Source organism: Notechis scutatus, chromosome 10, assembly GCF_049901735.1.
Source record: "Notechis scutatus isolate UNSWTSFEM ecotype Mainland chromosome 10, rNotScu1.2, whole genome shotgun sequence".
NCBI classification, from domain to species: Eukaryota; Metazoa; Chordata; class Lepidosauria; order Squamata; family Elapidae; genus Notechis; species Notechis scutatus.
Window position 1 is genome coordinate 5,368,108 of NC_142018.1, and position 22,528 is coordinate 5,390,635.

A 22,528-nucleotide genomic window follows, 5' to 3' on the forward strand; every position below is an offset into this window, starting at 1 on the left:
GATGCTATAATCAAAGTGTAAATTTGGCTAAGAAACTGTATTTTTATGGAGTGTTTGATTCCTTGGAGAAGAGCCTGCGCTTTGCCTTTTTAAGTAGCACTTTCCTTTCTTCCACTTCTCTTAAGGTAAAAGTACTTCCTCCAATCCCGGCAGCCCTGCCCCGGATTGGTATAAGGATTTTGTGGTGGATGCTGATGCGGAAGTGCTGGAACATTCGGGGAAGATGATGCTCCTCTTTGAAATCTTGCGCATGGCTGAAGAACTTGGAGATAAAGTGTAAGCGGTTCTTGGTGATTAGGGGGAAATAATCTTCCATTTTGGGATTGCAGTACAGGTAGTCCTTGACTTATGATCATGATTGAGCCCAAAATTACAGTCATATGTTGTGTCAGGTGTTAAGTACACGAAGGACCATGGGATCACGCCCAATTTTGCAGCTTTTTTTTATGGTGGTGATTATGCGAAAGTGATAGTGGTTATTAAGCAAACCCATTGTCAGCTATGGGTGCTTTTTGCCAGAAACTGGAAGGCCAAAATCTAGCAAAAAATATTATAAAAACCATGTTCATGTAGCCACAGGATACAGGAAGCAGCCATAAACCTGGACTGGTTGCTGAGCGACCAGAATGCCATTATGTGACCAGAGGGGAAGGCTGTCAGAGCTTTGGGGGGTGGGTTTCTGTTGTAACTTTGAACTCTTGTTAAATGACCGGTTGCAAGTCGAGAACAATCCCGTATTTGTGTGCTTTCCATGTCTATATTCTTTTTTGCAGTGGAAGCAAATAAGTGCAGCTCAGGGTTGGCATGTTTTGTGGTTGGAGTCGTGAAGGTCTGGTTTTGTGTTGCAGATGTTTCGTTGCTCTACAGGGTAACATGAGTGCAACAGTTAGCCTGCAATTCCTGAACTCACAAAATTCTCCTCTTAGGTGATAGAACATTTGCAATCCAGAACCCGAAAGTGGAAAAACTTGAACAATGCCATGGGCTTTCCCATGCCTCCCCCAAATTGCCATCCGCATTTTGCTCTGACCAGCAAAACAAGCTTTTTAATGTCCCCTTCCATTTATAAACTGAGTTGATGGCACCAAGCACAAGACACCAGTATGCTAATTACAGGGGTGCGAACTGACAACTCTTTTGCCAATTCCCATTTTCAGCTTAGTGTTCAGCCAATCTCTGATATCCCTTGACTTGATAGAAGATTTTCTGGAGTTAGCAAACCGGGACAAAGAAGAAGGGAAGCCAGTAATATATAAAGGTAAGTAAGCAAATACCCACTTTGAGATCTGGAAATCCTCCACACTCACCTTCCCCATGTTGATATATTCTTTTCACAGTGCTGCGTAACACTGAGCCTTTAAAACCTTGTGCTTTGTCCCTTTATCTGTCTTCTGAGATTGATTTTTTTCCTCTCCTGTGTGTGTAACGTTACTCTTGCTTCGTGAAAGTGCCTTTTTGTGCAAGGAGGCAGAGTCAGCTGGTACTTCTTGGTCCTTTGAGTCTAAGGTGAAATCTGCAGGGGCAGCAAAGAAAATTCTGAACCACAAATCTCACTGCTGTGGTTTCATATTTGGACTTTTGATATTTTTTTTTCCCCCTGCCATCCTTGGCAGCTTTTAGGATTCTGGAGAGCACTTGTGCACTGGTTTGAGTTCTTTTTGCCCAACTGTATAGATGGCTCATTTTACCTGCCTGATGAGCTTATGATGAACTTTACAAAACAAACAAACAAACAAAAAACAGAAGCCAGCAGAAATGTGGAAGAGCTTCTTCTCCCTTTGAAGTTAAAGAAAGTGGAGATAGAGGGGGGAGGGGGAAGAGGAAAAAAATCTGTCTCGGAGCTGGCATGTTAAATAAGAGGGCATTACAAGTGGCAGTGGTATCAAGACCCTTATTTTCTGGTTGAAACCTGTCTCTCTTCTGTGGGAAAAGCAACGTGAGGCTCTTGTTATCTACCTTTTTCTTCCTTTATACTTTCAGTTTTTCCTTCAATTATTATTTGTCCTTTCATCAAGTCCATTCCTTCTTCTTTTACAGAGGCAGATATAAGGAATTGCCTATCCTACTGTGTTCAGAGCAGGAAGTACTTTTTAAAAAGTCCCTCCTTGAATCCATATTCTTCACAGATCAGTAGTGATTTTCTTATTTGGGAGAAAAATGTGAGGTTCCTCTAAACCCACAGCTTAAGTCCTGAATTCAGGAAGAATCTAATTCGGTGTTTCTCAACTGTGTCAAATTTAAGATGGGTGGACGTCAACTCCAGAATTCTCCAGCCAACTGACAAGAAACACGGATCTCATCTAACCATGGAATTAATTTGTTTGATTAATAGTTCAGGTTTAAGTGGTTATCTATCCTGTGGGGTGTGGAGGCCTTTCGTTTTCTTGAAACAAATGTAGCATTCAGGAATCTCTGAAATAACAACACAAATCCTCTACTTCTAGGGATAGCTACATTGCTTTTTTTCTAAAGCAAAGTTGTTAAAAATAGATTTTTGCCTCATCATCCAGATTTTAAAATTTTTCTTGCCACTTACAGAGATTATAATAAGCAAGATTTTTTTAAAAAAAAATAGAGCAACTAGCTGTTATAAATATTGTCTACAGTGATTAAGCATCGAATTTTAAAATTTATTTAGAAAATGTAATTTCCAGGGGACAGATCAGTCAGTACAAAAAACAGAAAACAATTTCCTGGAAGAAAAATCTCAATGATACAATGCAGTTAACAAGTATCCCTCCCTTCCTCCCTTTCTTCACCCATCTTTAAAGATATGTTTATTTCGCAAAATTTATACAACTAGTATTTTATTTGAAATCCTTCAAAACTAAGTTGCTTACATTGTAATGTAAATTGTTTATATTAAGCATATTTAAACATGCTTAATTGTGTCAGAATTGAAGTTATCACATTCTGTAAGATACATTTGAATTCATTAGTTTTAGTCTATGGCAAAAACTATACTAACCCTAACTTTAGATTCTAAATTACTAGAATTTATTACAAGAACGATAAAACATGCCTTTGAGCCTTAAATCATGACTAGTGCCTCCTGTCTCTGTATTTCATAGGCATTTGAAGTTAAGGGAGGCAGACAAAAGCAATACTATTTTAAAGCAAGAAGACATTCACTGAGAAAACACAACATACCATTTTTATATTTCTTGAGTGTATGACACAGAAATGGATACCTGGGAAAAGTCTCCATTGGGTCAAATCAAATAATTAGAAGGAGTTCAGTGGCATCCTTTCAGACAGACTCAGTTAAAAGTTAGAGCCTTTCTTGACCTTTCATGAATTTCATAAGTAAAGTTTTTAAAAGAAATGGAAACTGTCAGATGATGATGGACCCTGCCTCCTTGTACAATACACTTAATCCCATGCTTTTCAAACTCCTAGGTGAAGGAAAATGGTTCAGAAATATTGATTATTATCGTCTGGATGGTTCTACTACTGCTCAGTCAAGAAAAAAGTGGGCTGAAGAGTTTAATGATGTAACCAACGTCAGGTAAGAATGAAAGTGTATGGAAAGGAGCCTCATCTGTAGGCCAGAAGCCCATGATTTTTGGGCCAGTCTAATCGCCTCTTTTTCCAATCACAGAAATGAGATTTATAAACAAATAGGAAAGACTGTGGATATGAAAATCACTATTAATATTAACAGAAGGTGTTAAAGCCTGTGCTTGTATACAGGCCGAATATGCTAGAATGATGCTAAATTTGACCACTGAATCAGAGCCATACGTTCTGGAATATGAAATTAGAAAATATTGTTAATAGGGAGGCTGCAGGACCTACCAGCATAACTATTTAAAGTCATAGGAAATGGTGCCATTAAACGCTCCATGCAACTTGAAATGCATATAATGAAGAACACTGCAGTGGGTGGAAAACCGGAAAGCATCAATCTATATCCCAAAAGGAGCATTGCTAAATAATGTTTAAAACATTAAACAACCGTCTTACCTCATCTGCCAATAAGTTAATGCTAAATTCCAACATCTTTGCAACAAGAACTGCCAGATATAACGTACATGCTGGTTCAGAAGAAACGGGGCATTCCTAACATCCAGTGAATGATGGAAACAGAAAGGAAATTGCAAAAAGCTACCTATTTTTACTTTACTGATTATACAACAGCTTTTGATTATATACATCACAATAAATTGTGGATAAGCTTATTATATTAATGTATAGTAAGCTTAATGTACATGCAGACTATATCCTGCCAGGTTAGAAAAAGGAGGAACTGGAGTTAAAATAGGTGCCTCAGAGATGCTGAGGATCTCTCTTTGATGGCTGAAAGTGAGAAAGACTTAAGGAGTCACTGGTTAAAGGTGAAAGTAAAGAGTGCAAAGGCGGGCCTGCTGCTTAATATCAAGGAATAAAACCTCCTAAGGGTATGTCAGAAGACAATGCCCACCCAATATCACTAGAGAAGGAGTTGATGCACAAACAGATTTCTTCTTCTTCTTGGACTCACAAATTCACAATGTAGTGAATTTCTAAGCCAGGATTTCCCAACCTTGGCCATTTCCAGATGTGTGGACTTCCAATCCCAGAATTCTCATCAGTGGTCATGCTGGCTGTGGAATTCTGGGAATGGAAGTTCACACATAGCAGTGTTTCCAAGGTTGGGAAACCCTGCTTTAAGCGGATATTGTTGTCTGACTTAGAAACCTAGATTCCTTTCCAGATGCATTATGGACCATCTGAATCAAATTCCATTTAGCTCAGCCCATACTTGTCTCTTCCTCCTCCTCCTCCACCCTTGCCCTGGGGCCTGGTCTCACACCTAATGAGAAGAAAGACATTTGCTGCCAGCTTTCCTTTCCGAAAGGGATTCCAAAGTCATTTTCTGATAAGAGTTTGATTATTATAGTTTGACTTGCTATCTGTCCTCTTCTTTGACATGCATATTTCCAATATCTGACACACATTGTATAGCATTACACATTTTCTGAATTGAATAAATAGGAACATATCTATTTTCTGTTGCAGAAAACTTTTTATATGGGGTTTTTTTTAAATTATTAAACTATGTTTCTTATATACATCATTTCCAATCATTGCAACACTTCTGTGACGGTATACATACTTTTACATAAATCTCAACTATCCGTACATTTGTCTATATTCCTTAATCTACCTTTGTCCACTATAACCTTTTCCTTATTGTCATCTTCTTTATTCATCTTTATATCTATTATTTAGTCAATCATACAATGCATTCCACATCAAATAATAATCTGTTTCTTCTCTGTCTTTTATCTCCATGGTCAGTTTATCCATCTCGGACGCTCTAATATCTTTTTTATCACATTTTCCTCTAGTGGCATACTATCTTTTTCTATTTTGTGCATACGTTATTCTTGCCGCTGTTAAATAGATGTAGCATTAAATATTCTGTTTTCTTATCATATTTTCCTGTTATTATACCTAATAGAAAAGTCTCTGGTCTTAGTTCAATTTGTTGTTTAATTATTTCTTCTATCCATTTTTTTGTCCTTATCCAGTATTTCCTTACTACAGGGCACATCCATCATGCATGGTAATAGTTCCTTGCTTTTGTTTGCATTTCCAGCATTCAGGTGATTTGTTTGGGAACATTTTTGCTCATCTAGCAGGGGGTAGATGCCATCTGTAGAACATTTTGTATAAATTTTTTTGCCGACATTGTCAATTTATAATTCTTTTCCCACATTTTTCCCATTTCTCCAATTCTATTGTGTAGCCAATTTTTTTTTGCCCAAACTATCATTAACCCTCTCTTCCTCCATCTTATATTCCAACAAATAACTGTATAATTTTTTAATCAATTTCTCCTCTGGACCTTGTAATATCTTATCTAATTCCAATAGATCTCTGTGAATCCCGTATTTTTCTACAGCTTTCTTAAAACTTGTTTGCATATACGTCCACCACTCTACCTTGATTCCTTGTTCTTTTAATTCTTGTTTTGTTTTTTATATCTCTTGCTTGTTTGGGATATCATTATATCTTACTATCTTATCTAGATCTAACACATTTGGATATATTGATGCCTCCAGGGTTGATAACTAGATCGGAATTTTGTCATAATGCTTCCTTTTAATCTTTTCCCAAATTAATAGCAACACCTTTATTTGGTGTCTTTGGAAATAACTGTGCGTCTTATTTTTCCCATCCCATAAAAATGTGTGCCACTCTAATTTTAAGTCATGTCGTTCAATTGTCAATATTCTTTTATTTTTCAACATTACCCAATCTTTAATCCATGTAAGGGCTACTGCTGTATAGTTTAATTCCCAATTTGGCGGAGCAAAACCCCTTCTCTTTCTACTGTCCTGTTACAATGTTAACTTTATTCGCAGTTTTTTCCCTAGCCAAATAAACTTTGATATTAATTTGTTTAAATCTTCAAAAAATGTCTTTCCTAACTTTATCGGTGTCACATGGAACAGAAATAGAATTTTTGGCAATATGTTCATTTTTATTGTGGCAATTCGTCCTGTAATTTCTTCCAATTATCTAAATCTGTCTTAATTTGTATTATCAATCTTGTATAATTATTTTCTTTAATAGATATACTTCTCACTGTTAACCATATTCCTAAATATATATATATTTTTTTGGCAATTTGCATTTCTAATTTTCCTCCAATTCTTTGTTCTGTTAGTAAGATTTTTTTGTTATAATCTTTGTCTTATTTTTATTTATTTTAAGCCCTGCCACTTTTCCAAATTCTTCAATATTCCAAATTAACTTGGGTCCCGATTCTAATGGTTCCTTAAACACAAATACCAAATCGTCCACAAAAGCTTGGACTTTATATTCCTCTTTTTTTATTTTGAGACCTTTTATTTCTTGTTCTCCTCTAATCTATCCAAGTAACACTTCTAAATCAGTTTTTATTAACACTTTTGAAGTGAACTTTTTTCCATCAAATTTTGGAATGTAGTTCTTAAGCTGAAGAAATGCAGTGCAGATTATTTTAAACTTGTACAACTGGGAAAGACCATACAAATTATCTGAGTGCTGTTTTGTGCTAGTGGAATGCTCCTTTACAATCTATAAAGGATAATTTATTATCTCCAGAATAACAATTATAATATTTAGCTAAAACATACTTCGTATAGAAGCCCAGATTTTAGTTCATTTCATTTACATTTAAAAGTGATTGTAATTAAACAAAATTAGTAAGATTTTTCTCTTCCTAGTTATGTACTGCTTTTCCATCTCACTTTTTTAAAATGCAGTTTGATAAATTGTGGGGACTCTGTCCACTGGTTTTAAGACAGAAGGTTACATACTTTTGAGATAATTGACTATTTCTTTCTGCCTATTCTTAATATTAGGAGTGTGCAAAATGTTTTGTTTCAAAGTACTGTAAGGGTGGAATTTTGCAAAGTATCTTATTTTAAGTTCAAAACTGATGTTTTGTGTGCAAAATTGGCTGTGCTGAGCATTTTGGAAGCATCTCCAACCTGTTGCAGCTGTGATGCGAGCACAAATGTGTAAAATATATCCTGTTTTACATTTGGCATACAGTTTTACACTGGAAAAAGAACATAATATGGAATGTTTTTCCCAAAATGTTTTACACTACTTCGTATTCTCTTCTCAAGATTAAATCTGCCCAAATGGAATGTGCAGTTTAATTGGAACATTCATCCTATGATATAACAAGATCCTCAGAATTCTCTTTTATACTGTTAAAAACATTGTACTTTCCTTTTTCACTAAACTTAAAGAATCTTCAATATGCTTCCCTGGTTTTTGGCAGACTATATCTTTATTTAATTTGAGTATGAAGTGGAATAAACCAAATTTTACTCTTCTTCTTCTTTTTTTGCAGGGGTCGTTTGTTTATTATTTCTACTAAGGCAGGATCCCTTGGGATAAACCTAGTAGCAGCAAATAGAGTCATTATCTTTGATGCTTCTTGGAACCCATCTTACGATATTCAGAGTATCTTCAGAGTGTATCGTTTTGGACAAACTAAACCTGTATATGTGTACCGATTTTTAGCTCAGGTAAGTCAGAACTGAATCTTTTCCATATAATTGAAGTCTGATTTTTCAACTATATTTGGAACCATTGATTACACAACCCCTTGTAGTTCAAATTTTTTACATTCTACAGAACAGATCACAAAAATGACATTTGTCTAACGTATTGCCATATTTATTAATTTCATTGTAGCTTATTTTTCAAAAGGCATAATCTTTATTTTTAAATCTCATTCAGGTACATTTTCAAGCTGTCTTAGATGCTATGTATTTCTCTTTTGAATAGAATAGAATTGTTGTTTAGTCATCCAACCAAATCAGAAGTATAAAACTAATACAAAGATACGAATAGATAGAAAGAACACAATAGGACATGTTTGCAGTAAGTTGTCACCCCATATGGTTAACCCCAATCCGATCTAAATATTCTGCCCTATTTGAAATGGCCTTTGAAATAAAGCATGTGGTCTTATATGCCGGTTCAGAAAGTAAGTAAGACAATTTCTCTTGGGTGCCCCAATATGTTTTAGTTTTTAAATAAGAATCTAAATAAGCCTCCTGGCTGGGGAATTCTGGACATTGAAGTCCACGCATCTTAAAGGCTGAGAAACCCTGAGAGAGGATGCTGGACCAGGAATCCTTGGGCCTGATCTGGTGGGGCGCTCTCATCTTCTGAAAGATTTCAGATGTCATAAAGTACAATAATGTTGCACTTTGAAAGATTGAAAGACCACCCCTTGTAGAGTATGGCTGAGGAGCCATTCTATAGGTTGGCCTTTCCAGCTTTGCAGAAGTGGGGGGGATGGATGATCCCAGGCTGGTTGAGCTCGTGCTCGCCTGCCACTGCTGCTCCCTGGTTCTGAACCAGGCGCGGCCCAGGGGTTGGGGGCCCCTCAGTTCCCCCCTGTTCTTCTCTGTAGAAGGAATTTGCATTGATTTGAGCATGTTTGCAGAGCCTGTCGAAGATTAAAGAGGAGGGTCAACAGTTTTGATATCATCATGAGGTCCGTCTCTTGGTAGCCAAACGATGTTTGCTTAAGGACATTTCAGAGAACAGGTTCTAGTTTGCCAGTTTGAGGGGCTGAGTAGATTCAAAGGGCATAAGCAAGTCTTCAGGTACCCTCTACAATTTGGCCCCGTGTTGTTTCAAGGTACATTTCTGCTTTTAGTTTTCTGGCAATGATCATATCGTTTGCATAATGCTTGTTAGTGCCACCATCCATGCAACTGGCATAGTGAACTTGCAGTAACTTTGTACCTGCCTTTAAAAGCGTGCTCACCTGAAAAACAGGCTAATCGTCTAATCAGAACAACTACAATATTAGATGAGGGAGTGAAATTAAATCTTCTTGAAGGAGGTTCACAGTTTATGAGCCTGCTGGAATTAATAACAAACACAGCAAGACACCCAACACCATTGCCAGCATTAATGTGTTTTTCTTTTAAAGGGAACCATGGAAGATAAGATCTATGATAGACAGGTCACAAAACAGTCGTTGTCTTTCCGAGTGGTTGATCAGCAACAGGTTGAACGCCATTTTACCATGAATGAACTCACGGAACTCTACACCTTTGAACCAGACATACTGGATGATCCCAATTCAGAAAAAAAGAAGAAAAGAGACACGCCCATGTTACCCAAAGTAAGCTCCTCTATGCATCTGTAGTTGCAACATATTTAAGCCTTTGTCTGTCCTTGATGGGAAAAGGAAACCAGAACAGCTAGGAGGGCTCTCTACTCTTTTAGTTCATTTCTGACCGCAGCCAGTTAGACGCAGTAGCCAAATTTGCAAGTCCAAGAATGTTTAGCTATATTTTGTTCAAAATTGTTTTTGAAATAAGTCTTCACATCTCCGACCAGAAATATATACTTGTAACTGAATGAGAGAGTCCTGGACAAAGATTCCATAAAAGCAGAAAATTTACCTTTCTGTCTATTCTGTATACTGAATAGAAATTGCATTGCAGACAAAGCAATACAGATCTACCAATTAACTATAATCTAAACCACATTTTGATGAATACATTGGCATGGTGTGCATGGATTAAATTGCACTGTGCTCAACAGTATAGTTTCCATAGGAACGAATGTATGTACATGTGTATCTGAAGAATTCTGCAGTCAGTTAAATTTTGTTGTACAAAAGATGAACAAGATCTTATTACGTATGTTAACTGAACTTTTGGATCTGACTGTTTTTCAATCGGCATATTCTCAAATTCAGTTTTACTAGCTGTCTCTCCCTCTTAGATATCCCAGTTTAACTTTTATATTGCCTTCCCCTGAATTTGACACCCTCCAGGTGTATTGGTCTAGAATGCAACCTCCACAATCATAACCAGCGTGGGCAGTTTTTAAAAATATTTATTGATGGGTTTTACTTATAAACCCCCCCCCCTTATTTTATGCGTTTCTGGGAAATCTTGGGGCCTGGTAGGTTGAGGGGGAAATGGCTTTTTATCTTTATTCCAAATATTTTTGTAAATGCTTGTGCTATCCACATAAAGGTGTTGGGCAAAATTTAGTTTCAGTTTAATATAAGTGAATTTTGGATCTGTTACCTGCTTTTCTGTCTCTCTCTGTTGATATTTCTGGGCTTTAGAAAGGGAACTGTTTTTTTATTTGCTGCTCATCCCTCATTTCCCAAGTTCAATTATTTTACACACACACACACCCATTCACTGTTATCTTTGCAGCACTGAGGTAAGGTACTCGAAACTGAAAATGGGTGAGGAATCCAAAGTCACTCTGGGAGCTGTATTGCTGTGGGGATTTTCACCCAGATCTCTTATCTAAGATTGAAAAAGTGATTAACTTTACATAACAGAAAGAAGTTGCCTATCAGTAACTAAATGCAAATGTTCTTCAGCAGAAAACAAAGAGTTCCAGATAAAAGGATACTTTCAGTTCCAAGCTAGAGAAAGCCTTACTCCTATAGAGCAGGGGTCTCCAACCTTGGCAACTTTAAGCCTGGAAGACTTCAACTCTCAAAATTCTGTGAGTTGAAGTACCCCAGGCTTAAAGTTGCCAAGGTTGGAGAGCCCTGCTATAGAGTGAATGTTTTCTCCCCAGTAGATAACCACCCCATGTTAAACCCTGTCCCAAAATGTCTCCTGCAGTTAGCCAATCCACGCTAACATAGTTCACATTTGACCATTCCTCTGATAGTTTCAAGCTGTGAGATTCATTAGATAGTCAAGAAGAAAACTCAGAATTTTAAGGAGCAAAAATATTTACTACTTCTAGATTTTTTTTAAAAAAGTATTTCTACATGTAAAATGCTGTAGGGTCATTTTTGGAAGTGCAAGTGGCAACAGTACATCGCTTTTCAGCCTCAGAACTACATAATCATGAATTCTGGCTTGAAATCAGTTTTGCAAACAGGATTGAATGAGGTACTAAATTTAAAATATTATGCCCGCTTCTAGAACTCTACTAAGGTAAACAAATTTTCTTTTTACCAGATGAGCTCTCATAGGTACATAACTATGTTCTTCTGTTTTCTACTAGGACACAATTCTGGCTGAACTGCTGCAGATTCAGAAAGAATACATAGTGGGTTATCATGAGCATGATTCCCTTCTGGACCACAAAGAGGAAGAAGAATTGACTGAAGAAGAAAGGAAGGCCGCCTGGGCTGAATATGAAGCAGAAAAGAAGGTAGGGGCATTGTTAAACCATTACAAAAATACTAGGTGGTTTACTTTAGAACAACCAAGCCTGTATTCTACATCAGAGAACTGGAACTTCTACCTGCCTAAAAAATGGCTTAGGACAGCATAGCCCCTCATCATGAAAATGTGTGAGAATTGCAGTTCTACAACTTCTTGAAAGCCATAGATCCGTGTCTATTCAGTTGTCTAAAGAGAGAAGCATTGCTTCTAGCATGAATAGTCTTCCACTGTAGGATGTCTTTAACAAAGAAATTACAGAAGAATTCCATCAAATGTGATGAACTTGTATTTTGCTGCGGTTTCTATGATCCTAGAAACTTTCAAGATATCAGACCTTTTCTCAGGAGCTCAAAGTGCCTAATATAATACTTCATTCTCCACTTTTTCTAAACTTTTATCTGTGAAGTGACTTGGTAGGAGGGAGATTGGCTAATTCAGGGTCACCCAATAAGCTGCTTCATTTAAGGGTGGACTTGAACTTGGGTCTCTCCGTGTTCAGTCCAACACAATAGACTATGCTGGCTGCCCTCATCTAGAAAAGTGACGCTTCCACCTGCTTCTTTGATTATTCCCTTCCTGGCTCTTTGTGTCAAGTCAGGGGAGGGTTGGTCCTATGGAGACCGTTCAGTTTTTCTTCTCCTCTCCCTGTCCAAAAAGGTAGTAAGAAATGATGAGATCTTCTCTTTACCCAGAAAAGCTGGAAATTCAGCTGGACCATTATTGGCCTTGAAGATGATGAAGGAAGTGTTAGCTTCCCAACTTTAAACACCAATTAAGCAAATTTGGACCCCTTTCCTTTTGTTAGGTTTCCAGATGAAATTATGAACCTGAGATTTCTTTGGCTACTTTGATGAGTGACTTTTAAAGCTAGCTTGAGAGAATGCAGCCACCTGGTTCTCTTAGATAGCTGGACAGTTTTTGATACCATTATGAGCAGTTTTATTCTCCTGGACCAGTTTGTAGGGCTGGCACTTAGCTGGGTGTTTTGCAGGAGTTTCTGCCTTTTCTGTCAAGCTCTCTTTGGACTGAAGAGCAGCGAAGGGGGCCGTGCTGTCAGTCCATGCCTAGTTTTTCTGTTCTTTGCCCTATCACCATGGGTGTCAGTGGGTGGGGGAGTGCCAAAATGTGCATCACAACACTGTACCCCTTTTGTACATGCCTTAGGACGTTGCACACACAAGTATGTAATGGGCAGCGACTCCAAGGCAGTAGCTGTGATGCATATTTTGTGGTTCTGACGAAACCTCGGTGAAATTCTTTGCATTGAACTCCAAGGAAGCAGTTGATTCCCTTAACTGACTCTGACCCTTCATCCTAGCTAGGCCAGGTGGGGCTGGACTAAAAATCCAAGGGAGGGGGTGGACCTGTTCACACAGAGGCCAGAGAGTCACCTGTGGTTTATATGGGCCCCTGAACAGGAAGTTGTGGCTGCTCGTTTTTATCCCCTTTGGGTTGTGTTCTGTGAGATGCCACTAAGGCAAAGGGTTCGCAGGGAACCGGGCCCTGGGGCTCAACTGAGGTCGTTGGGATTGCCCTTGGTCCCCAGCTGCCAGGATCCAAAAGGGGTCGGGGGTGGCCAGGAGAGCCCAGCCGTTCCTGAGCTGCTCAGATTTGCCGATGGTTATCCTTGTTTTGGGTGCATCCTAACTTGATGCATCCTGCCATGCACTCGGAGCAGTGTCCCTTGGCCCTTGGGGGACACCCAGAAGCTTCCATTTGTGCAAACGGTACCAGGCAAACGGGATCGAAAGAGATGAGGGTCAGCAGGGAGGGAAGGCCCCTGAAGACGACCTTTCTGAGGTCTGTTTGTTGGGGAAGGAGACACGATAACTTGCTTTAGCCAGGCATTTTTCAGGCTGAGGGTTTATTTTGACTTTTCATCGCTTCCTTTTCGTACTTTTAATTGTCTGGAGCTCTCAGAGAGGGAGGGAGGGAAAGAGAGAAATGATATTACGGAAGTTTTTCTTTTTTTATTGTTGCTAAACGTAATATTTCAAAAGCAGAAAAAAATGAAGGGGCATAAAAATGCATTTACCACGTTTTCCTTAGAACAATTAGTTGAACTCTGCAACCTCAGTATTCAGGTTAAATTGCCGTGTTGGCACTTTGCGATAAATAAGTGGGTTTTGGGTTGCAGTTTGGGGCCTCCGCCACCCCTGGTCTTCTAGGCTTCCCTGCTTGAGGAGGGGGTTGGGCTAGACTGCCTCCAGGGTCCCTTCCGACTTGGTTATTCTGAGATGGACCTGGATTGGGAGGAATTCTTGCCTTCCCCTGGCTTTCCTTTCCCTTCCAGCTGTTCAGCTGCATTCCTATGTTGCAGCAGCTTCTTCTAGTCTCTTCTGTTCATCCAGCTGTTCTGCCCCCCCCCCCGAATCCCCTCCATTTTGGTTTGGCCCTCAGGCTCCGGAGCCCCCGAAGCTATTCAGCTGAGGATGACTGCACTCCTGGGCTTGAGCAGAGGCCTTTTTTTGAGGCCAATGGCGTTTCCTCATTTTAGTTGCAAATTGCAAATTTCAGGTTGGAATTGGGCCCTGAGCAGACTTTCCTATCGTTGATCAATGCACGCTGTTCTGTTGGCTTCTTTCTCAGGGCTGGGATGCTGTCAGGTGTCATTGCAGAACATCAGTGCCAGCTCATAGTTGCAGTGGAAGCGTCAGGAAGGGGTCTTTAGAAACTGCCGGGTGACATTTAAGCCAACTACATATTTCTGCCCTTTGTTTTGTTTTGATGCTATTAGCATTTTTGTTTGGCTTTCCCAAATTAGGGTAGAGATCTGTTTGTCGTAGAATTCCTCCAGATCAAGAGCGACAGCGTTTTTCTTCATTTATGACGACATCGGAGCTCCTTCGAGCTTGAGAAATCAGTTCTGTTTATTAATGAAATGTTGCTTATACTTCTTTAAGAACCCCAAGGCTTGGATAAGCCATGCTAACCATATACCGCTTCCATCAGCTGAATTTAGGCTAGGGCATACATGTTTTCAGGCAAAATAAATGTACCAATTTCCACTCTCTTGTGCCAGTCCCTGGTATCACTTTGACACTGAAATGGTTTCAATGATTTCTCAGTAGCCAAATTCTCAGCTTGATAGTCAAAAGTGCCACTCTGTTTTTTTTTAGGGGCTGACAATGCGCATCAACATGCCAGCGGGGCCAAACATGTTCCCACCCAATTTCACATCTCAGACTCCATATATTCCTTTCAACTTGGCGGCCTTGTCTGCGATGAGCAACCAGCAATTGGAGGTAGGTGGCAAGATCAGAGGCTGTATCGGATCTGGTTTTTTGAGCGTTACATTCTGCCTTTCATTTTGAAGTTCAAGTTGTGGCCTCCATAGTCCTCTTCCTTCCCGTTTCCCCCCACAACAATCGTGTGAGGTGAGATGCTCTCGTCACCAAGTCTCTACATTTTGCAGTGAGCATTTTTTTAAAAAATCTGGACTTGATGAAATGTAGATAACAGCATTTTTAAAAGAATTCCATACCTTATATCTTTTGTTCAGGCTTACTGTTGTTTCACACCAAAAGTATTACCCTTTTGTACACTGAGTTGCATTGTTAAAGACCAAATCATGAGCACTTAATTGCTTTCAGGAAAATTAGTTTGGATATAAAAGCTGCTGATTCCATGTTGATTGCGAAGTGAAGCAAAGCTGCTCCTAGGTGAAAATGTTTTATGTTTTTATATCTGTCTTCATGAATTGTTTCCTGTCTGGAGCCCCATGGCATGGTTTGAAATGGGACCCTGTGTTTGCATGATTTAGACATATAAAAGCACATGTACACATGCATGTGGGCAGTATGGATACAAAAATTCATTATCTTTGAGAACACCTCAAGTTCAACCAGTTTTGATGACTTCCAAAATTCCTTCCAGGACCTCATTAATCAAGGCAGGGAAAAAGTTGTGGAAGCAACGAACAACGTTACTGGAATAAGAATTCAACCCCTTGAAGACATTATTTCCTCTATAGTAAGTGTGGTAGAAAATGTGATCATCCATTTTTGTTCTGAAGTTGTATACTGCTTTCAAATTGTCATGTCATGTTCAAACTTTTGGTGACAAATTGTTTCTTCTTTTGTCTGATTTTATAGTCAAAGCTTTGATTTTTTTTAAATGGGCCTTTTAAAAAGAGACATATTTCTTTTGCAGTGTAATGTTATATAAAAACACAGGGTAAAAATCTAATGAGGAGAAGGAGGGGTTGTTTATACAGTGGAAAAGATTTAAATTTTGGCCGAGATCAACTGTTTGGAGTTGTCCAAATTAGGTAATTGTCCAAAAATGTCACTGATTTTCATTAAATAACGACCAATCAGTTTATTTGGAATCTCCAGAATAAAGTCTGTGCTCAGATACATTCAGCTGGGAGTTGCCTCAATGATGAAAGCAGATGTGAAGGTATAACTTCTCCTGACCAGATGATGCTCAGTTTTTGTGCAATCTCTTTGTGGATGGCATCAGGCTCTCTTGGTCAATTGATGGTGTGTGGAAGGAAGGCTCCTCTACACATGGCTGGCTTCACAGAAGAGCGGGACAATTGAGGCACGTTTCCTCGTGAGCCTTCAAGCCCAACCTGAGCCAATTTCAGTAGCGCCGACCCTTTTGCAACTGGCTCTTCCTTGCTCTGCTCCCCACTCACGGCAACTCCTGTTCAAGTGGGGAAACGCAGGGCCTTGGCAGAGCAGTCCTCCGGGGGAAGCAGCTGCCTGACTCTGCAACGGGGCTGGGCGGGAAGGCCCCGAGGCCTTGGCAGGAGGAGGGCAATTCCTGCCCAGGGTGATGCCACAGATAGCCTGCTGCTTCTCGGCTTCCTTGGCAAATCCCTGGAGAGGCAAGGACTTCCTCACCGGCCTTGCCTGCAGGCAGAATTGGCAGCAGCTCCGGTTCCTCTCTGCAATTTCATGGCTGACTCCAGGCTGCTTCTACTGGAGAGACTCCCCAGTGCCCGTGTGTGGGGAGCGTGGGAGGGGCTGCGGCTTCTCCGGCCCAGGCTGGCTTCCCTCTGAAGAGCACTGGGGGGAGTCCGTGTCAGTCCATCGGCCCTTCTCACAGAGGAGGGGCATGAAGGGGGGGACGACTCTGAAAGCCCCCGTGATGCTTTTCTTTTGCAGTGGAAGGAGAACCTCACCCTCACGGAGACCCAGGTCCAGGCATTGGCTCTGAGCCGCCAGGCAGCTCAAGAGCTGGATGTGAAGCGCCGAGAGGCTATTTATAACGATGTCTTGACCAAGCAGCAAATGGTGAGAAAGAAAGAAAAACAACCTCAGTCTTGGTGGCTTATGTAGGGGTGTAAAAAGGGTTAGGGTTAGTATGGACCTTGTAGTATCCCTTCCACCCCAAGTTGTGATTTAGAAGCACCCAGATAAAGCTTGGATGGAGGAACGAAGGTGTAAAGTTCTAGTCCGGCAGTGAAACCGTTCGTTTCCCTTTCCAGGTAGCTGGAAAAAGCGTATTAAGAAAAATGAGGAATATAGGAAGGATTTGCTTTTACCCCCCTTCCCTTCTCCCTTGGTGGACTGGCGGCGGGGGGACATCAAGTATGCTTGATTCCTGGTGACCACACAGACAGGTCCAGTGAGGTTTGTGGGGTGTGATTTGGGAAGTGGCTCGCCCTGGCCTCCTGCTCCTCTTCCTCCTTAGGGCTGAGAGAGATGGCGGCTTGTGTCTGGGACAAGAGTAGAACTCGGGGCCTCCCAATTTCTAGTCCTAGACTTCCTAGCCTCTAAACCCGACTAGCTGTAGTGATGTTCGAGTAATAATGCAATAAGGTTCCTGGGTGGATTTTTCAGGAAGTCTCCTCTTGAGCTCCTTAGGAACAGCAGCACCTAAACCTTGCACTGCATTTTATTGCAGCCCGGAGTCAGCGCCATTTTTGGCCCTGGTCTTCTATTTCAGATGGAGGTAAAGATATCGGCAGGCGCACTTGCATTTCCCTCCCTTCCATGCCTCAGAGCCAATCCAATTTGTAAGTTTAGGTGGAGTAAAAATCACATGTCTTTAGAAGCAGCTTTCAAAATAGAATAAGGCAACAATGGAGCTGTGTGGGAGTCAGACTTTTCTATGCTTCAGTGGGGCTTCACCCCTTACAAAGGGCCACTTCTCAAGGCGTTAATACATAATAAAATGCAGGGGAGTTAAAGGATTGCAAGATTACAGGGTAGCGCTTGAACATTTCTGATGAGACATTTTGTGAAACTCTCAGACTGGCCACAATCTAAAACCTCTATAAATAGAAACCATTCTTGGCTCCATTGGTTGAGAAAGGTATAGACGTGCTAGCGGTCAGGTGCACCAGACTATTGCATAGCCAGAACTGAGAATTACATGCCAAAATCCCCCTCCAACTCTCCCTCGCTGCCCACCCCACTGAAACCAATCAAGTCCATGCAGGAAGCCTTCATGAGGGTCAGTCCAAATGCAGCTTGTATACAGCTCCCTCCTCCTCCCAGCTGGGTGACTTTGGAGCAGTGTCTCAAGGAGGTACAGAGTCTACTTCTGATTCCCCAAGCACCTCCCTCCTCGTCCCCCCGCCCTTCCCCACAGCTGTCACTGTGCAACAGCAAAGCATAGCAAGCATAAGGTGGCAGCTGACAGAAACTTGAGAATGCCCATTCCTCTGGCAACTCAGAGAAATGCCACTGGCAAGTCATGAGAAAACCATGGTCCGAAACAGGATCGCCTAGCAGCCACTCCAGTCACCAGCTTGCAAATGCTGCCATGTTGTTAATGGTGATGGCAGTGTGGCAAATATCGAGTATATCCCTGGGTGTCCTGGTATGTGAGAATGGCCTTGAGGGACGAGGGGACGAAATGCTACTTAGGAAACAAACAGAGAAGTGAGGCGGGAGCCCCCGGTGGCTTAAGGGCTAGAGGAAGAAACTTCTTGTCCTAGTTGATTTAGATCAGGGGTGTCAAACTTGATTTCATTGAGGGCTGCATCAGGGTTGTGTTTGACCTCAGGGGGCCGGGGTGGGGATGGCCAGAGCTCGATGTCACTCATGGGCTCCCGAGCTCCGTTTCCAGCTGCCTCGGCCTCCTGCAACCCTCTGCCAGTGAAAACAGCTCGGGAGGGCTGCGTGCCTCTCGCTGACAGAGGGTTGCAGGAGGCCGAAGCAGCCGGAAATGGAGCTCGGGAGCCCATTTTCACTGGCAGACTGCAGGCTGGTCCCTCACTGTTTTCCAGGGTGGTGCCGCGGGACAAATCTAAGCACCCCGTGGGATGGATGCGTCCCACAGGCCTTGAGTTTGACACCCCTGATTTAAACCGTTAAAAGTGGTGGCGAGAAGTTTCTGCTTTCAAGTGTGCAAGCTTCTGTTAATGAAGCTGTACAATAAAGTAGAAATAGGTCACCTGGTTGTGCTCCCTGCCTGGTTTGCCTGGTTGCGGGGGGGGGGAGGGGGCACACTCGGCCAGGGGGGCCCTTCCCGGCCTGCTAATGGCTGCCCTTCCCTCCCACAGCTCATCAGCTGCGTCCAGAGGATCCTGATGAACCGGCGGCTGCAGCAGCAATTCAGCCAGCAGCAGCAGCAGCTTCCGCCGCAGCAGCAGCTCGTCTACCAGCAGGCTCAGCAGGCAGCCCTGAGCCAGCTGATGATGTCCAAGCCCCCGGGCTTGATGCTGAACCCCTCCAACTTCCAGCAGATCGACATCCGGGGGATGTACCAGGCTGGGGCTGGGGCCCTGCACCCCCCGCCCCTGCAGCGAGCGCCTCCCCCCATGAGTGGCAAAAGCCCAGGACCCTCCCAAGGGAAGCCGATGTGATCCTGCAATGGCCACTTGGAGGACTGGTAAAATCAGAGAGAGAGAGAGACAACTTTTTATTTTTTATTTTTTTAGGAATCAATGGCTTAACAGAACTCACCTGTATAAATAGTTTCCCTCCCCTTCTTCACACCTTCTATTTTATGATTTCCCTCTTGTTTTGATACGATGTGCTGCCCTGTCCCAACCGCTGTCCAGGGTGGCGTTGGCTAGAATCTTCTTCTTCCGCGTGTCGAGCACAGGAGATGCTGCGTTGTTTTCAGTGAAAACAGCCTCTTCCTTCCGTAACCCGAAGGGGCTTTGCAGGCTTCCTCTCCCAACTGCCATGCTTGCTGTTAATAGCCCTGAAAACAGCTGCCGGACGCCTGGAGAGCCTCCCCCAGGTCTGTATATTTCGGTCCCCAGCCCTCCACGTTCCCAGCTGAGTTCTTGGTTAAAATTGATTCTTTTGTATTTCTTCCCACACGGCCCACACGACCGACCCACAAGCCTGTTCTACTCTTCTTCATCGCTCGCGATGGAAAAGTAAAGCATAGGAACTGAAGGGGATCTAGAGACAGTGCAATATTTTAAAAGAGACTACCACTCTGAAACGTCTGAACGACAGTTTTCTGGAAACTGTCGGTAGCCTTAAGTTACGGCCTGAGCAGAGCCTCTTTTCTCCGGCCTCCTGCCACTTCTGTTTCCTCTGGACGGGGGGCTGCGGTGGGAGAACATCCAGTCCCTTTTGGTCCATCATCCGTGTATTTTCCTCTTGCACTGATTCTGAGGCAAAGCACATTTCTATCGACGCCTTTATCCTGGTGCTGGTGTCTCGTCCTGTTGCCGGCAGTAGGATGAGCGAGGAAGCGGGCTGAATTCCCGGGACCTCGGTGGAGCTTAAAGCAGGATGGCAGCCCTTTTGGAGGGAGGCCAGCTCCAGCCTGCCTTTTGAACTGGCGGAGCCATCGCCCTCTGGGAATGGAGGGAGGGCCTCTTGCCACCTGCAGCGCTGCCACAGCTGGGAAATAATTCCTGCTTTTATAGATCCGTATCTCTGGTTATCTCGCATTTCTTTCCTAGTTTTCATTCTTTTAAGAATATGAAGGTGAAGGAGAAAAAAAATACATTGTGGTTGTTTTTTTATTTCAACCCTATGGGAGGAAAAAAACAAAAGAACGACTGATTAATTACACCACCAACAGCTACTTTTCAGCATAAAAATGGAATTGTCATCCATTTTCTGTATTGACAACATAAGGCTTTTTTCATGCATTAGTCCATCTGAGTTTTTCAAGCGGAAGAACTTCTGGAATGCGGGCATGATAAATAAAACGACAGGTGTGTTTGTGCTACTGGAGTCATGAAGAAGAAAATGTACAGATGGAAGAATTGACTACAGACCATGAAAAGTGAGAACTGCTAATATTTTTGGAAGTCTAAATTTTTGGCTTTCTGTATGATTTTTGAGGAACAATGCCTTTTTCTTCTCTTACCTGAATCTTAGAATCTGGACAGCACAGATTTTGGACAACATTTTTATTTTTAACTAGATGCTTCTTAATTGGCGATTGGAACATCTATTTCACAGGAAAAATAATAATTGTGAGTTAATTTTAGTTCTCCTTTCCACAGTGAGGTAGTGGGGTGAATCTTCAGCCCAATTTCATTTTGTGGAGTTGATTTATTGCATTACTTTAAATTGGTAAAAAAGGAAACGCTCCAAAATTTGTGCTTGCTTCAAAAGAAATGAAATACAGACTTTCTGAGACAATTGTTTGAAAGCAAATATATCTGTCCAGAACATTCCTACATTTTCTGAGCTGGGAATTTCTAGAGACTTAATGTGAAACTTAGGAACATTTTAAAATCCCATTATTTTTCCCACAAGAAGAAATCTGATGTGGATGAGGCTGTCTTGGAGACTTGGACCACTTACATATTTCTCACAACATTATAGCTGCATAATAATGTGCTTTTGAGTATAACATCAAGCTTTAATCAATATTTAAAGACGGTAAACAAAAACTCATTTTTATATTTGTTTTAGATGTTTTCTCTAGTTGAAATGGCTTATATAAGATGATGAATAAAATGTTGCTTGTAATACAGTTTTGCCTGCTAAATTCTCCACATTTTGTAACCTGTTTATTCCTTTGGATGTAAAGCATTTTTGCTTAGTATTGTGATCCTGTACATGTTTTTGTCCCAGTTGTATAGTAACGTTTCAGTTCCTTGACCAGCTTTGGCTGCTGAATCATACAGCTGTGAAAACTTGGCCTTCATTTCTGTTTAGATGGCTTTTTCAGTTATGTATTAAATATCATAAAAGTACTGTAGAAAAGATGTCACTTCTTCCTATAAGGCTGTTTTGTAAAATATATATTATGGACTGGAAATTGTTTTTAAAGAAAAGCATTCAAGTAAGACAGTATGCTATCTGTGTTTTCACCATTCGAAGTGCTGTTTGGTAGTTGAAACTTAAAATATTTAATATCTCATTTAATAAAGTGACCAAAATACATCCATGCTCACTGTACTGCTTTGGTACTGCTGATGCCCTCTCTGGCACAGCAAATAGGAACTTCCTTGTTGAATCAGGACCCCCCTCCCCCCGGCCTGCTTCTGTGGTGACCCAGCTAGATGCCTTTGGCAGTCCCACCAAGGCTTCTCAGGCACAGCAGCACCCCTTTCCCACCCGTGTCCCATTTTGGCCCTCGATGCTGAAAACACTGCTGGGGATGTTAAACATTCTTGCTGAAATTAGTATTGGCAAATATGGCCCTAAATATTTTGAGTTTTAGCTAGAGATTAACTCATCCATTCTATTCCCCTAATCAGGATATTTTTTTTATAAAAAATCAAGCATAACTTGGGTCACAACTCTGAACAAGAATTATGACATTGTTAAGCTCAGTTTTGCCATTGATTTTTCCTGCCTTCCTTACCTAGAAATTAGTCTCAAATCTCCTGTGAAGATTAGGAAACAGCACATAAAACAATTTCCTGACTTGAGCCTCACTTTAAAAACAAAAACAAACTTTTTATTCCCCAAAGCAGATCATTAACATACCGTGTTAAACCAGAATTCAAAGCTGTATCACCGGATGCATTAGCA

The 22,528-nt window shown here is 41.3% G+C and overlaps 1 protein-coding gene across 1 annotated transcript in view; it reads left to right on the forward strand.

Moving 5' to 3' along the window:
- Window positions 1-21,934, forward strand: part of ATRX (ATRX chromatin remodeler) — a 104,578-nt gene extending 82,644 nt beyond the window's left edge. The window contains exons 26-35 of the mRNA XM_026684912.2: window positions 126-276; window positions 1,158-1,258; window positions 3,400-3,508; window positions 7,838-8,015; window positions 9,440-9,634; window positions 11,503-11,652; window positions 14,786-14,911; window positions 15,543-15,638; window positions 16,781-16,909; window positions 19,129-21,934. Coding sequence (XP_026540697.2) covers window positions 126-276; window positions 1,158-1,258; window positions 3,400-3,508; window positions 7,838-8,015; window positions 9,440-9,634; window positions 11,503-11,652; window positions 14,786-14,911; window positions 15,543-15,638; window positions 16,781-16,909; window positions 19,129-19,431 — 1,538 coding nt within the window. The 3' untranslated portion in view covers window positions 19,432-21,934. The remainder of the gene's footprint in view (window positions 1-125; window positions 277-1,157; window positions 1,259-3,399; window positions 3,509-7,837; window positions 8,016-9,439; window positions 9,635-11,502; window positions 11,653-14,785; window positions 14,912-15,542; window positions 15,639-16,780; window positions 16,910-19,128) is intronic.
- The last annotated feature ends 594 nt before the right edge of the window (window positions 21,935-22,528 follow it).